At 39.6% G+C, this 16,786-nt stretch overlaps 2 protein-coding genes across 4 annotated transcripts in view; one reads left to right on the top strand and one right to left on the bottom strand.

The window, feature by feature from the left end:
- The window catches only part of bmb (brambleberry), a 401,249-nt gene that overhangs the window by 48,403 nt on the left and 336,060 nt on the right, over positions 1–16,786 (bottom strand). The gene's annotated exons all lie outside the window — the stretch shown is intronic.
- The window catches only part of xxylt1 (xyloside xylosyltransferase 1), a 41,059-nt gene continuing 24,460 nt past the window's right edge, over positions 188–16,786 (top strand). Inside the window, exons 1-3 of one of the 2 annotated variants that reach the window (XM_074636232.1) lie at positions 188–693; positions 3,316–3,963; positions 11,768–11,915. In XM_074636232.1, the coding sequence (XP_074492333.1) occupies positions 3,421–3,963; positions 11,768–11,915 (691 nt within the window). In that variant the 5' untranslated portion in view covers positions 188–693; positions 3,316–3,420. Of the gene's footprint in view, positions 694–750; positions 908–3,315; positions 3,964–11,767; positions 11,916–16,786 lie in introns of those variants that run through there. The other variant, XM_074636233.1, reaches the window with a different exon arrangement.

Raw genomic sequence — 16,786 nt, 5'->3', positions numbered from 1 at the left:
TGAGTTTTTTCATTCGAATTTATTATATATTTTTTAATCTAAACGCGTGATTTAAACTGTAGAACTTTGAATGAACAATCACGAAAAATAATGTATCAATACATGAAAATAAATTTCTTTCCAAGGTAAGTCTCATTTATCCCACTCTACTTGAAGGCAGCAGGGCTCTGAATACGGCTGTGGGTGTGGCTAAAGTTGTGTCACAGTGTTTAGTTGCTAGGCTGCTAGCTGGTGATCTCTCCACACAGACTTACTGACTCGTTTTTACTCTCTAAATCACAAAGCCATGCAAACACTGTAATAATCCAAGAACGGGAATGTATGCAGAGACACATCGGATGCAGTGGTGATCTTTGAGCTCGGGTTAAACAAACAGCGTCGGAGGTTAACTAACTCAACCACCCACATAGAGGCGCCTCTTGCTAACCTAGCATCCTCGCTACCTCTTGACATGTCAACAGTCTGCCTCAGTGGTTTGTTACTGCAGCTATTTAGACTTTATGGCATTCATATGAACGTTAACGGTGTCGTTACATGTCAGTGTAACGTTATGCAAAACGTGTGGATCCAGTAACATCTCCATGATCCGGTAACACAGGACGAACAAGCTGGCAAAGATGGAGCTGCAGAGATCAACGACATGAGACAGGACATGAGACAGCCTGTCCTTCTTCTGTATATTGTCTCTGCATGGTGAGCTTTATAAGAGATCAGTGTTTATGGTGCATCATTAAGAAACACTGGTATTTTCTACCTTAGAAGTACAACATAGAGGCTAAAGTATAGAATTGGCAAGGCTTAAAAACTATGTACAGTACTACTAAAATAAAATAAAAATAAGCACAAAATGGACATATAGGGACACCCCACCCATTTACTTAATCGAGGAGAGAAAAGAAAAAAGCAGGTGCAGTACTGGGATAGTATAATAGTAGGAAAATGTTAAATTCATGTAAGAAATGAGATGGATTACATAAGATGTGTTTGTTTATAAACTGGGGAAACATTTTTCAGAAACTTGTGTTTGGTGGATTATTTCTCTGTTGTTACAATGCTAATGGTCATTGTATTTTACATCGTTGGAAAGCCTGTTTATTTACCTTCACAATGATGTCCAACTTGTAAGGATCATGCATTTGTGGGATGAGCAGCACAGCTGATTATGTGGGTAGCGCCCAAGAGAAATTTGCCAAAATGCTCTGCCAATGGTAAACAGTGTATTCTCCTGTTGGTGTTGACTCTTGTTTTGAGTTGTTTGGTGGATAGATGATTGAACTCTCTTTCAGTAACAAGGAACAAACAAGACATATTGGCTATTTTACACTTTATTCATTTAATACACCGTCAAGAGCCTCAGTCCATCCACCAAACACCTCAAAACAAGAGTCAACACCAACAGGAGAATACACTGTTTACCATTGGCAGAGCATTTTGGCACATTTTTCTTAGGCGCTACCCACATAATCAGCTGTGCTGCTCATCCCACAAATGCATGATCCTTACAAGTTGGACATCATTGTGAAGGTAAATAAACAGGCTTTCCAACGATGTAAAATACAATGACCATTAGCATTGTAACAACAGAGAGACACAAGTTTCCGAACTTTGTTTCCCCATTTTATTTTCTCTGCATGGTGAGCTTTATAAGAGATCAGTGTTTACTGTGCATCATTAAGACACACTGGTATTGTCAACCTTAGAAGTTGTAATGTAAATTCAATTAATATTCCGAGATGAGTCCTAATGAACGTTGAAATAAGGATCTCGAAGAGATGAAATGTCTTTGTTGTATTTTATTCTTGCAAGAAGAGGCACTGGTTATACAGAGTCACACAAAGTCTGCAGAAGAGTGCACTGCAGGAGATTATTACAATGTGACTATATAGAAATCTACAACAGGGACTGTGAGAAGAGGAGTTGTTTTGCACAGATAAGAAGTTGTTTTACTCAAACAGTGTTCCAGTAAAAGTCAACACTCAGTACTTTCCCACTACATGAGACGAAGAGCACAGACAGTAACTTTCCACTGTTGCATAAAGAGACATCATTACATACAATGTAATTTTCCATTACAAAGTACAACATAGAAGCTAAAGTATAGAACTGGCAAGGCTTAAAAACTATGTACAGTATTACTAAAATAAAATGAAAAAATATAATATATATAATAATAAACTTTATTTATATAGCACTTTTCTAAACAAGGTTACAAAGTGCTTTTCAGAGAGAAAAACCCCCAAAAAACAAAAACAATAAATCAGCAAAGAATAAAATACAATCAACAGAGGGATCATAAAACCAAGAAACATCTGGGGGTAAAATACAATTTAGAAAGCAGAATAAAATGGCCAGAGAGGGATGATAAAAGCCAGCATCATATTTATCACTCAAAAATGCTTTCCTATAAAAGAACGTTTTTAGAAGGGACTTAAAAGATGGTAATGAAGTAGCGAGTCTGATTTCAAAAGGCAGAGTGTTCCAAATAAGCACAAAATGAGCATATAAAGACACCCCACCCATTTACTTAATGGAGGAGAGAAAAGAAAAAAGCAGGTACAGTACTGGAATAGTATAATAGTAGGAAAATGTTAAATTCATGTAAGAAATGAGATGGATTTCAGTTTAACAAAAAGTACGAGAATTGATGAGGAAAAAGATAAGGCCATTGGGAATATCAACATTTTCCTCAGAGATATTATAAGATTACGAAGAAAAACAATATACGACTAAAGTTACAATATATTAACTTATTATGCACCAAAAAATGAACTTCCAAGGCCTCCGCCATTTCTGACAACGTCAACAAACACGTCGTAAACTTGGAGCTTTCAGAAACTTTCCACTTACGAGGGACTCTTCTTGTGAACACGGTAAACACAATCCCATATGAAGGCACCATCAGCCATTTATTTTTCCACACTAACTGACGACCCAGAGATACCACGTGATATCAACGTTGTTTTACTAGTGGCTCACAAGACTTGTAAGAAGTGGGAACCAAACGTCAGCTATCTTCCACAGAGATAAACAAAACACTAATTTTGGACCCACCAAAATTTTAAAAATGTTTATTCACAATCATCATAATCTTTTTCAGGAATGCCATACTTTTATTCAGCACCTTTCTAAAAGCTTTGTGGATGTAATATTGTTAAAAAAAATATTCGTCTACATAAAATTTTTATAAATAAGACCTAAATGTTAAGGTAACATGTCGGAAGTCAGTGCACAAAATTCAAACCTTTTATTAGTGTTTTTGATGGGCAGTGCCATCTCTGTGCATCGAGACTAAAATGAGTATTCTTTCTCTTACAGGAAAATGTTGTCAACTTACCAAAAAATAACTATGAACTGGAAAGTCACAAGATGGTGAATGTATCCCCTTGTACACCCCTATTCTCATGACACCAACCGGGAGATATGGGCATCCTAAGACTGGGAGCCAGAATCATGGGTAGGATCAGTACTTTCAGGTCCTATCAGTTTGTGCTTCTCCTGGCTGCCGCACTCGCTGTTGTAGCTTTTTACTACTTCGGCTCAGAGAGGCAGAACTTCTCCAGCACCACGAAGCGGATCAAGCACACGCAGGCCACCCACAATGCCAACAGAAACGATGCTGACCTAACCGTGGACACCAGTCTCTCACACCCAGCTGGATCTGAAGAGCAAGGAGGGGAAGATCTAGATGTAGGAGGAGGAGAGAGCGAGGGAGTTAGGTCCAGGAAAGGGGACAGTGGTAGCACTGGTGACCAACGCTACCACGCACTCATGATGTTCACCAAGGTGGACAAGAGCCGGAGCCTGCAGGACAAGTTCAGGGTGGCCATGTTGTCGATGGCTAAGCATGGAAACTTCATGGAAGGAGAGGTGTTGGTCCTTCATTTTGTGAGCGACCAAGCCAGCAAAGAACTGGGAGAGAGGATGCTGCAGGAGTTTCTCCTTGATGCAACGTTTAAGTACGAGGTAAGCAGTCTACATAATGTCTTTGCACTGTACCATGGCTCTGTTCTGTATTCATTTCAATATAAGAAGAAGAAATCTCACAATGCTTGACTTAATGATGAGTTTTATTTCCAGTAAAGTTTGCCTTTGATGTGCATTGAAATCGCTTGAGTTTGGTGTTATGCTATTGACATTGTGGATAGTTTTTGACATTATAAGAATGTATTTATTGAGCCTAAGTTAGGGCAGATAAAACAAAGTTAGCATTAAGATCTTTGTAGTAAAACAGTACCAGAGAGGCTTGTATTTTGACGGCACAACTCTGATGAACCAGTCGTAGAGTTTCTTACAGAATGCAAATGTATTAATTTTGTATTAGTTCAACATTCAACACTTCAGAGTCGGATGCAAAAGAGCATTCAAAAGTTAACTTCTGTCCAGGAGAGACATACAACACACCATTTTGACTGAGTGTATGTATATTCAACTTGATTTCCCAACAGATTTCTAACAGGAAGAAATTATAAATCCAATAATATTTTGACAACGTTGGGTGGACTGCTTATTTAAAACAGTTTTTTTTTTTTTTTCATCTTCTTTTGGCCATAAATTCTCATGAGAATTACAAAATCCTGAAGTTTTTATTTGAATTTCAGTGTGGTATTTATGTAGTGTATTTTATTTTTGAGGGATGGACACAACTTTTAATGGGTTGGATATAAATATTGACAGATTTAAAAACAATTAAATTAGCTTGTTGCTTAAAGGAGCAATATGTAGTACTGACATCTAGCATATAAAATGGGTAACAGCAGTCCAAATTCAAAACATTGAAGCCGTGGCCTGTCCGCTCCTCCGGTGTGACTGATAGCAGTTAGCACAAATCTTCGCAATTCGAGGGTTACCTTCTAGACACGACCGCGTTAGCCTCAGCAGTGGTCGGAATCACTTCACCGGCTGTGTGTCTCAAATACTGGCTGCCTTGATAACCCAGCTGCACACGGACCACAGAGAGATGTGCCGAGGCTTTTCAGGTCGGGTAGAATCTAACGTTATCTCTGTTGATCCAGTTCGTTTGCTTGCTTCCATGGCTTTGTTTCATACGCGGCAATGGGATGTCAAAATGGGCAGTGGACGGGATCTCACCATCAAAACAAAAACAGACGTTTCAGACCGGAATGGGCATTGTTGTCAGAGAAGCCAGTATTTCAATTCAGTGTGTTTCCTTAATCTTTGATGACATATCATGATCATCTTATAATTAATACAGTAAATATATATCACATATTGGTCCTTTTAATGTATACGAAACAAATGTGAATATTTCAGTGTTTGAAATCCCTATCAGGGAAGCCCATGGTTGATAAACTTGGAAGTGAAGACTTGAAACAAACTAGTTTGTACAACATCCGGCTACAACTGAAGGCAAAAGTGTTTAACCCTGTTCTGACCGGCCACACTCAAAGACGAGGTGAAAAGCGTGAAGTCGCAGACAGGGATGAGACCCGATAGTCATACAAATAAGGATAGCGGCAGACACTTTTGGACAGTCTCTTCTGGAAGGCATTCATAGGGTTGTACTTGTTACAAAAAGTGACAGAAATAGTTGTGTAAAGAATAAAAGAGCTTGTGAGAGAAGCCCTGACTCTTTTCACACCCTTCACACACCTTTGTAGACTTTATAAAAATTACAAAACTATCATACTAACCCCTTAACCCAGACAAACATTGGCTGTTGGTGCTGTTTGAAGTCGAAACACATGGGGGCAGTGTTGGTCTGCCAAACTAATCCCTCACTAATGGGGATATCCCTTCCTGTCTGTGCTCTCTCTGCCAAAACACAGGATTATGTCCTCTCTCTGTTGCATGCAACGGTCATTATTTCTCCTTTTTTGTATTCTTCACAGAGCACAAGATCATAAAACTTGTTAACAAATTACTTATCCCTGTCCATATCCTCCGCACCAGCTAGGCCTTTTCTCTCAGGAAGTTCTCATCATCTACAACATCTGGTGTTGTTACAGCTCTGTATTAGCTCAGGCTGATCTCATGCTCTGCGGGTTGGTTAGAGGTTCGCTCAGCTTGGCATCTTGGCAGTTTTGAGCCTGTGGGTCAGATTGCTTCCTGCTCATTTCACTCTCTGTATACTCCGACTGAGCTCAAAGTCTTCTACGAGCACCGCTGAAGTGTGTAATGTAAAATACTGGGCAAGATCTGACATTTGATGGTGAAGTGCTGCTACACCAGATATAAAAATCTGTTGTGTTATACCAGGGTGTTAAAGAGGACCAGACAAGTCCTCAAAAATACAGCCCCAACTGGCACGCAGGGATTATCTCCCCACCTCCTCCTTTCATGTACTACTCACCCAATACTAATAATGCTCTGTGTATAACTATTAAAGGAACAGTGTGTCACATTTATGGGGATCTATTGGCAGAAATGGAATATAATATTATTAACTATGTTTTATTTAGTGTGTAATTACCTGATAATAAGAGTTGTTGTGTTTTTGTTAGTGTAGAATGAGCCGTTTATATCCACATAGGGAGGGGGTCCTCTTCACGGAGCCAGGTGCCATGTTTCTACAGTAGCCCAGGACGGACAAACCAAACACTGGCTCTAGATAGGGCCATTCGCGTTTTCATGTTTTCGCGTCGGCCACTGTAGTTGTCCTAAACGCTTATCACACAGGAGAAGCCTCAGTTGGTTGCAATCTGCAACCTCACCTGCACCTTTAAAGTTTGCCAAGATACAAAACACATTTGTTAAACTGGTAGCACAAAGTATTGGCCGTATTAGCAAGATGTTGGGGTTTCATAGAGTAATGCAAAAATATAGAGTTGGGAGGGTCCTTAATTAACGGCATCACCGACAAATATCCAAACATTTTGACAATAAAAAATAATTTTTTTGGTTATATTTACTTAAACCATCAGCCAGAAACCTGTCAGGAAAAGCATGATTTAGAAGCAGAGTTACCGAGGAAATACAGTGTATATATTGTGAGATATTTCAAGTTTACTGACTAACCTTAGCCTATGTGTGCTCTCATCACATTGCAACTCAAGTATACATAGCAGAGCCTGGCTAACACTGGATTTGGATTTTCTTTTTACATTTTGACTGGAACTAGACTGATAAATCTGCAAGGAAAATATGTTGACTGATATTACCATATTGCAGATAAATTATTGATGTATATGTCAGCCGATAAGTAACAAGAAATTGCTGCACAGTAATGCCAAACTAGGCTTGATGTAATTTAGGAAACAGTGTCTCCATTACTTAGTTTGACCACCGGAGAGCACTGACATGTTGATGCATGTTGTTGTGATGTTGATTCATTTGTAAAATGTCACACTCAGTTTGTAGCTTGATCATAATTCTCCCAAATATCGATCAGTGGGGCTGTAATGTTGGGCCATAATAATTTGATAGTGGATCCCTTCAATTTGGTTATTAACGGACATCGCTGGTTTGACTCTGGCCGGCGACTTTTGTCGCATGGCATTTCCCACCTCTCTCTCCCCTGGTTTCCTGTCATCCCTGTACTGTCTACTCTCAAATGAAGGCACCAAATGCCCCAAAAATCCAAATAAAAAATGCATTAGCTTCCGACTTTAGCTGTCTGTACTGCTGTACTGCAGCATATCTTACTTATCAGCTACCATTCGCTGTAATGCCTATGTATGTGTGAGGTCACTATCAATATATCGGTGTCTGTCAGTCAGGCTCTAGTTAGTACATAGTGGCCCAGGGGAAACACGTTTTTATAGCTCTCTTACACAACTTTGTAACTCAAAGTTACATGCTCCATAAATTGTACCAGCAGGCTGTATACTCCCAGTGTTTTTTATCATTTTCATGATATCATTCCAGATCAGTGCTTTTAAACATCTTGGTTTGAGATAATGAATCATGAAATGCTGTTCTGACACAAGCACAGCCACAAGTGCAGCCACTGTCTCCTCTGTCTCTATTGAAGTGCACACAAACAGGCGCTCGCTCACTGAAGTCCTGCCAAAGTTACAGATGCGACGGGGACTCCCCGGGGGCTGACGGAGGCAGTGTATTATGAGCACATTGACATCCTTGTCTGCTCAACTCGAGCCTCATTCCTTTTTAATTATTTATCTAAAAAGGAGCATGACGGTAAGAACAGCGGTTATGCAAGAATTTTAGCCTCCATCCATTCTCAACACTGGTAAATTCAATGACCCACTTGACATTCGCAACAAGCAGCCTACAGAGTCACACTGCCCAGAGGCTGTGCTCATTACAGCTGACCATCATTCACACAACATACTGCAGTCGTGTGCTTCGTTCCCGTTCAGTCATTAGCACGAGAGAACACGGTGTTGTGATAGGATTCCCAGTTTAATATCCTGTTAGGAGGAGATTTGTGTAGGAGGGTACACAATATATCAATCATGTAACTGACAATAGGGAAAATCACAAAAATATTAGCTGGATCTAGTAAATACAAACAAAACAGTCAATTTGTAAAACACAAAGGATCAAGTGGCCTCTGGGTGGTCTTAAGCTTTGATTATGCTTTCTGCAAGGACGGCCACACGGACATGAGCTGAGCTGGAATCGTGACAAGGAAATGATATCTAAACTATATAAAAGGGTTTCAGGCGAACACTTGACGTACAGAACACCGGCCGTGTCTGATGGTGTCACGTCACTTTGGCCGTGCGGACACTCGCAACCCTCTCAGATACGGCAAGCATAAATCAAGCTGTAGGACCCTGAATGTGGACCCAGAACCACACATTTTAAAGAACAAAGTGTTAATATCTTCCCTTCTTTATGGAGATCCTCTGAAATGATTGTCCTCCTAACAGGTACTCTGTGTTCTGACTGTACTTTGTAAATTTGTGTCTTGTTCCTGCACCCTTGATTAGATTAAAAGATGTGTCATTTCTGTGCTCTGACCACACAATGAAGGTTATTGATTGGGAAATTAACGTCTAAATGAAAGGATGCTGTTTTAAAGTTATGTATGTATACAGCTTTTCCTGGTAATATTTCTCATTCTGTATTTAAGTGTATTACAGGCTTAAACGTCTCGATTCCCCTGTCTCATCCTCTGTTCAGTAGAAATTATGGCAAGCAAGCCTGGCATCAAAAGTCAAAAAAGGAATTTTTGCTCAGAACTGACGTCAACTTGCCAACGACTGCCAATCGTGTCCAGTCTCTCAGGTCAACTTTGTGCAGCTAGTTTTGTTTGTGAGCTAATAATATTACTTGGTCAAATACACTGAATGCCAAAAGTATCAGAAGTATAAATAACAGAACAGAAGAGTATTTATTTCATCCCTGAATAAATAATGCTGTTGGGCGCTTGTCAATATTTCCAATAATCTGTGTTCTCAGGTTAGAGGAGGGTTGTGTGGGGCGTGCCTATTGAAAAACAGTATGATCTCTTGCACATTTAAATAGTAAGCAATCGTCTGTAAGCAATTTGAACCTTTTGCATATTGTAAAATCCCTTTCCGTGTTTAAAACAATCAACAGCTGTTTCTCACAGGTTGAGAATTAATTTGTGTTCAACTCCTGGTACAAGGGTGTGTCTCTAACTTGTCCCTCACATCGCCATGGACGCACAGATGGGTGCAAGTGCGCCGCTTTGCGCCACGTGTAAGATAGGGCCCTATGTTAAAAAAATGTCAGTCTATTTTTTAAGAACTTGTTGCATTATTTATTGTGGCCATTTGGGGGAAGTAGTAAACTTGTTTTTTCTCCATGAATTGTTAATAGGAAGCCATACAAAATAGCTTATAAAATATAAAAGAATCCTCCAGAAAATACACTGTGCTATAAAAGATGGAATTAGTCTGTCCTCAACTAATTTTCTATAATCACAGTTATTGTTAGTTATCCTGTTTCACCAAGGTGACATTCATTGCAGACATAATTGTGCATAATCTTTCTCTTAATTTGACTTACTGGTCTTCCTGTGGTTTTGTCTCTTTAACTTGTTGTGATTGACAGTGGGTTTGTCATTATGAAAACACTGAGCATTTGCTTTTGGTTGAAAGTTGTATTCTGCATAGAGAAACATGGAAAACAGAGCAGCAAGAAGTTTAAATGAGACGCCACCTGTAGTGTTAATTCTTGTAGTGTTTCCAAATGCGTACTTTCATATGAAACGGCGAACATAGATTCAGATATTGGCACTGTGATACAGCTTGTATAGCTCATAAGAATCATGGAAATCTAAAAAACAGAAATGAAAATGTGTCCTTTGCAGTCCCAGTGAGTGAGAATTATTTATCGGGATTTTAGTAATATCACTTATTTCTCCCACAGCAGTGATTTATGTGCCATTACATCACATTATACTAGCAGGAGTCCAAGGCGGCACTGATTTCCACAAACGACAGAAGGCGTACCTTAATCTGCCAGGGATCATTAAATGATGTTTGCCCATCGAGGCACATGGGCCTGATTTATAATTCCACAGCCTGGCATATTGTCCAGGTTTTATCTCAGGCCTCTAATGTACCCATTTACTGATGTCAGGCTTGACCAGAAAAGGCCAGATTCTCCTCAGGAAATACTGTTTGTCCCAAACCAACACATTTATTTTTCCTCCTGCCGGAAAGCTTTAATGATAATCAGTACTTACTATATATCCTCTTTCAGTAATCTGTAAAGATATCTACTGTACATGATCAGAGCGGAGACTGCTGCTTCACAGCTGGCATGTCATTTAAAGCTCAGCACTGAGAGGCACGAAACACAAGAAGATGGCGTTTAAAGAAACAGTGTGTAGGATCTGGCGGTATCTAGCGGTGAGCAGATTACAACTTCTCACGTGTGCCAAACGTGTAGGAATGCTACGGTGGCTGAAGCGAAAACAAGAATGGCCCTCTCTAGAGCCAGTTGTTGTAAGAGCAGAGCGCTTAGAGTGAGTGTGTACGTGGGAAGTGAGTGGTGAAGCAAGAGAGAGAGAGAGAGAGTGGCGGCGACAGGAGCGAGTAACGTTATCGACTCCAACCCAAGCAGGGTAAAGTAAAGAGTTTTTGGTTTGTCCGTTCTGGGCTACTGTAGAAACATAGCGGACACCTTGGAGAGGACCCGCTCTCTATGTAGATATAAACGGCTCATTCTAAGATAACGAAAACACAATGACTCTTATTTTCAGGTGATTATACAAGAACATATACTTATTAATATTATATTCCATTTCTGCTAATAGATCCTCCTGATTGTTACACACTGGTCCTTGAATGGTATTTGGGTTCTAGACTGTCTGAATATCATATGAAGCATAATTTGCAGTCAAACCTTTTTAAATGACACAAGGCAGTGTTATATAAAACATTTGTTGTTTACACTTATATCTATTTTTCCAGACATCATGGTCCTCTCCACTAATTGTGGACAGTAAAAGCTTTATTTGAGAGGTTGCACGAAGCAAGTAGTTGTCCGTAGTGCACAGCAAGCGCCAGATTCTTCCGAGTCATTTTCCACGTTTATGGTCAAATCTGCCCACTTTTGATCATTATCTTCCTTTACTCTGTGTACAGCTTGTCATTTTTTATTGGTTTTGATTTATAGGACAAAGGAGTAGGCTACATGGGGTTAACTTCATTGTCAGATATTTCATCTAAGAGAATATTCCCATGGGCTTCAATGTTGGCGTACATCACAACTCGTGAACTCAGAGCTATCAGAAAATGTCCGTATAGGGAAATAGTCTCTTAAAGATCTTTAGTGGTTCCATATACAGTTTATCTCAGCTCTACTGCAGTTGGGAATTTGTTGTACTAACTTGATTCCACTGTGTTGATCTGCTGCCGATCTGCAGGTTTTGTTCCATGACGTGGTGGCTCTCACACAGAAGCTCTTCCCCATCGTGGAGGCCATGCAGAAGCACTTCAGCGCCGGCTCTGGGGCTTATTACAGCGATGCCATCTTCTTCCTGTCTGTTGCCATGCATCACATCATGCCTGACAGTAAGGAAAAGCACATTTTGTCACATTTGTCAGTTAAATTACTACAGATTTAGCTTTAGATTTAGAGCTATGGCTGATCTAAATCACCACTGTAGAGTACAAAGATGACCTCTAATAGGTGTGGGTTACTTGTTGTATATATATATTTTTTTATTATTTTATTTTGAGTTTTTCCAATATGCAAAATAGACATACAAGAAAAAAAGAACGGCAAAAAAAACAAAAAACAAGCCCCCACCCACCAAAAAAAAGGCCAGAATATATTACAGATATTACAATAGTGTTAATTAGTGTACATTTTGCATGCATAAAAAAGATGAGTACGCAATACCCATCGCTAATGCAACCAAATGTCAGAGTATTCAGGACCTGGGGGAAACCAAGACCAGTCACCAAGAGGGACTGACAATAAATGAAGAGAGAAACAGAGTTGACTTGTAATTTTAATCACTGAAGCATTTTGGCTATCCATGTACTGTAGATTATTTGCAGAGGTTTAGAGATATCTGTCTCCAGGATTTCTTTCTAGAAACAATGTCCCATAGATGTCAAGTACATGTACTGGATAGCATTTTGAGTGTTTTTCAACTGTTCATAATTAAAATATGTACAGACATTACTGATGTAAACAAACCTTTAACAGAAAACATATCACTTTATGCGGGAAGGAAATTGTACCAGGATTTCATTTGGGCAAATAAGAAAGATCTGCAGTGTTTCAGTTATTGAATTACTTAACTTACCTATTGGCTAATAAAGGACCTACAGTCCTACACATTACATCTGAAGCTTTGACCGAGATCTAAATGAAGTTAAACAGCTACGTTCTAAAGCACAAATAAATAACCACCAAACAATCAACAGATGATTTACTGTGGAGACAGACGCTCTTAGTTTCATTTTCCTCCTCTGCATTTCATTCATTACATCCAACATGCATTATTAAATACAATGCAGCAGTAAATATCGTCGCAGTGAGACAAAACCTTTTACGTTTATTTTTATTAACTTGTGTTTTTAAATGAACTAATTTGCCTAATCTTCACAGGTCTTTAGACTGCAGTTGAAACGCAGACAACAGTGGGCTAAAGGAACCTTTTAGTTCCTTAAAAAGTAGTTCCAGGGACTAAAAGTCTTTTGGTGGAAACCCTGCAGAAGTAAAGCATATTTTTCCTTAATATAGCTTTAAAATTATTATTCAGCTTCTCTGGCAGACCATATTTGAAATTCACTCAGATGCTCACTTTGCTATCCTGGCACTGCTGGAGCACAGCTGGAAAAGGCAGTTTGGGCCGGTATCTAACAGACACGTGGCATGCTGCAGAGGCCCTGGGGAGTGAGGAAGGACGGATTTGGTCTGTCGCTGCTGCCCACATTAGTGCCCCCTGTGTTGGTGCTGACCGATGGCAGCGATCTCCTCTGTTGTGGTTCACTTCAGTGGATGTGCAGCACGGGGCATCAGTCCACAAATGAGCCAAACCACTGGGCTTTGAATCAATAGTCACCAGAGGCACACGTATGAAACCCGACGTCTCCGTCTTGCAGACAGCAGGGCACCATCCTATTTCAGTTATTAAAACTGCAACTCGGGGTGCACAGCGGATACGATGTCAACACTTTAGATCATCACGTTCTTGTTTATTTTAAGTTTATTTAAAGTTGTGATTTAGGCATAATAATAAAAACATTTGAATAGGGCATGACATATCATTAACAGAGGGTGTAGTGATGTGTTTTTCACTCTAAAGTGAAGAGTTTTTCAGCAGTTACATTAAACTATTCTTATAAACAGGACAGTACTGGAAATCAGCGTGAGCTGGAAGCTCAATTATTTCATTTATTGGTTTTCCACCAAAGAAAGATGCTGCGTGTCCACATTTGAAGGCTTGACAACCCCTATGGTAAAATTCAGGTTTTCTTTAAGGTTTTGTTTTTTTATAGCACATCAAAGTATGCTATTTACATTACTCAGGAAAGCAGAATGTCAATTAAGGAGCAGAAGAGGAAAAATATGAATGTCTCAAGGCTAAACAGGATGATAAATAAAAGATTGTGCTTGGGGGGGGGGAAATGTTTGCGTGTGTGAGTCAGCTGTCGGCTCTGAAAAGTAATTTTTGGTGAAGCACAAAGTTGTTTTGACTGGATTTTAAACATATTGCCAGTGTGGCATCGGCGGGGTTTTGTACGACAAACGTTTGTTTTTCGAGCAGTCTGTTGTATGAGATGGAGTTGTGCGTCTGATGGTGTCTGTTAAATCCCAGCTGCCCCAACTGACAAACTGGCCAAGTATCTATAACTGAACTGGGTGCCGCTCCAATCGGGCTCTTCAGATATCCGAGCAGGAAATGGGATGGGCAGTGTCTAGCTGGAATCAATCTCGAACAGGGGACCAGGCATCTGACTTGGCATATGTAAAAAAAAAAAAATCAAACGCTAAAAGGGTTAGACACATGGGAGGGTGCCGGCTGCTGCCGAAACAGTGTCTCACGTTGTGCGCTTGAAATGCTTATTGATCAGCCACATGTGCCACCCGTCTGCTGTGTGTCCAAGTGGTCGCACATTTCTATTTAAAGAATCCTTTTATCTCTAAAGGGCATAATGTGGCCGTCTTAACAGAGAGAGCGGGGGTACTATTTTCCTGAAAGTCTTTATTCACTGAGCCTCACAGAACATCATTTGCGATTAAAGACAAACGTGATATCCATAAATAAAAATAGCAGATGCAAGTGGGAGGGCTGGAAATTTAACATCCTCTAATGTGCGAAGTGGGAGATGTTGTGATTTCAGTGAGTTTAATTTGGTTGTCAAAAGAGAAAGAAGAAGTATCGGAAATTGTCAGCACTTTAGCACCAGCTATACAGCCTGAAGAGGAAAGTGTTTGCTCAATATAAATGGGAAATAAAATGTTTGGCAGGTCTGTATTTTATTTGTATTGAACATTTGGAGTCTAGACATTTCTCGCACCAAAACAGTCTATTTTGTACTCAACAATATTTTATAGGATAAGCTAAATAGCTGTTTTACAATGTCCAATAGCTGTCAATGAATATCACAATATCTTTGCTAAGGGGTTGTATTTAAATACATATGCAACAAATGACAAATGGCTTTTAAAAGAGGATTCTATTTTCACACCATCTGTCCTTGGAGGATAGGAAATAAAGTGGACACAATGGAAACCTGTTGTAATTAATGATAAGGTTCCTAAGAAACACTGTTTTTGTTGGTGGAGAAGTGTTCCATGTTTTGTTTCCCCTCTAGAGGTCTCAACATGCTGGGACATGATGTCTCTCCTAAAACCTCCGACCTCTGTTTTCCACCTCAGGAAGAAGTGGCACTGCTGATGTGTGAATTGCTTTGCTAAAGTGAGAAAGATGGTACCTGGAAGCGAGGTACTGTAGTGTTGAAACCATTGGTTGTCACACAGGCCTCAATTTACACAGCAGATGGATGTCAAAATGCTGATTTAGGTTCTATCTTTATTTGCCTCTTGGCAGCCATCTGTTTCACCTCCAATCAGTGCCTGATGAAATTCCAAGAAGAAGCACCAAAAAAAAAGACTTGCTTTATGGATAAAACCTTTTTAATAAATTCTATTATTAACACTAAAGTCTAGGTAGATACAGTCTACCTGCTATAATCAGATCTCCCACCCTGTGTCACCAGAGCTGATAACACAGAGCTAACTAGAAGTGCACTCGGAGCTGTGCGCAGACCTCCGCCAAGGCAGGCTTCATGTACGTCGCTGCCCACTTCCCACTTGTTAGCAACCACCTTTTTTTAAGAAACATAAAGGCTTCAAAATTCACAAGTGGGGTGTTGATGTATTTTATATTGTAGAACAATTCTCTTAAGCTTGTTTTAACCACAGACATTATTTCAGGCATCTAACTAAAAACCCATTCAAAAAACCCATTGACTACCAGACGAATGAACCGGAAGTGCTAAAATGCTAATTGCGATTATTTTGACTGGTATTAAAATTGCGATATGATATGCGATATTGGAGGGAATGATAATTTAAAGAAAAAATAAGAATAATTATTCTCATTTTCATTGAAAAACATATTAAAAATGATAATGGTGTTATTTTTGTGGGGCTCTGTACCAAACAAAGATGTTTTCCTAAATCTGTAGAATATGATGTGTAGGCCAGGACAGCTCTGCAGCACGACAATATTTAATTTAAAATGGTATTTTGAAACGTATTTTGCTTGGATTTCAACACAGAGATAAGGAGAGCGACTTCATTCTCTGCTCAGGTTACATTACTCCACTATAACTTTACATTGCAAATCGTTGTTTGCTGCTATATTAATGCTCTGAATGTCGAATTTAGCACCTTAACCATTCGAGATCAATGCCTAATCTCAACCACTCCTACAGAGGTTCATGTAGATGCTGCAATTGCATCAGTTATTTCAGAATTGAGAGTATTTCTTGAATGAAAGAAAAGCAAAGAATGGCACTGCAGGCTTTTCTCAATGGAAAAGATGTTTTTTCTCAACTGGCTTTGGTAAGAGTTTGATTGACAGATGGTTCATCCAATCACCCGCCAAGTATTTTGTAATGTATTGTATTTTTTAAGTGCCTGCCCTTTTTTGCCCCCCCGCTGTACCTGATCTGGGCGCGCTTACCCAGTATGTCTTGTGGAAAGACCCGCCCCTACTCTGCAAACCTAGCTATGATGCTAACTCGAGCTTCGAACTAGACAGGCCCGAGAAGAGAGCGTCTCAACCTCCTAAGTCAAAAGGCAGCCTACCTGTTCTGAACACTAGTATGTTTTTTTTTACAAATTTTGTATGCTATTTCATCATTAAATTAACTTCTGAGAATTTTCGAGGCGAGAAATCAACTGTGTAAATTTCGAA

Source organism: Sebastes fasciatus, chromosome 5 (assembly GCF_043250625.1).
Source record: "Sebastes fasciatus isolate fSebFas1 chromosome 5, fSebFas1.pri, whole genome shotgun sequence".
NCBI lineage: Eukaryota > Metazoa > Chordata > Actinopteri > Perciformes > Sebastidae > Sebastes > Sebastes fasciatus.
This window is presented reverse-complemented; position numbering and strand designations above follow the sequence as displayed.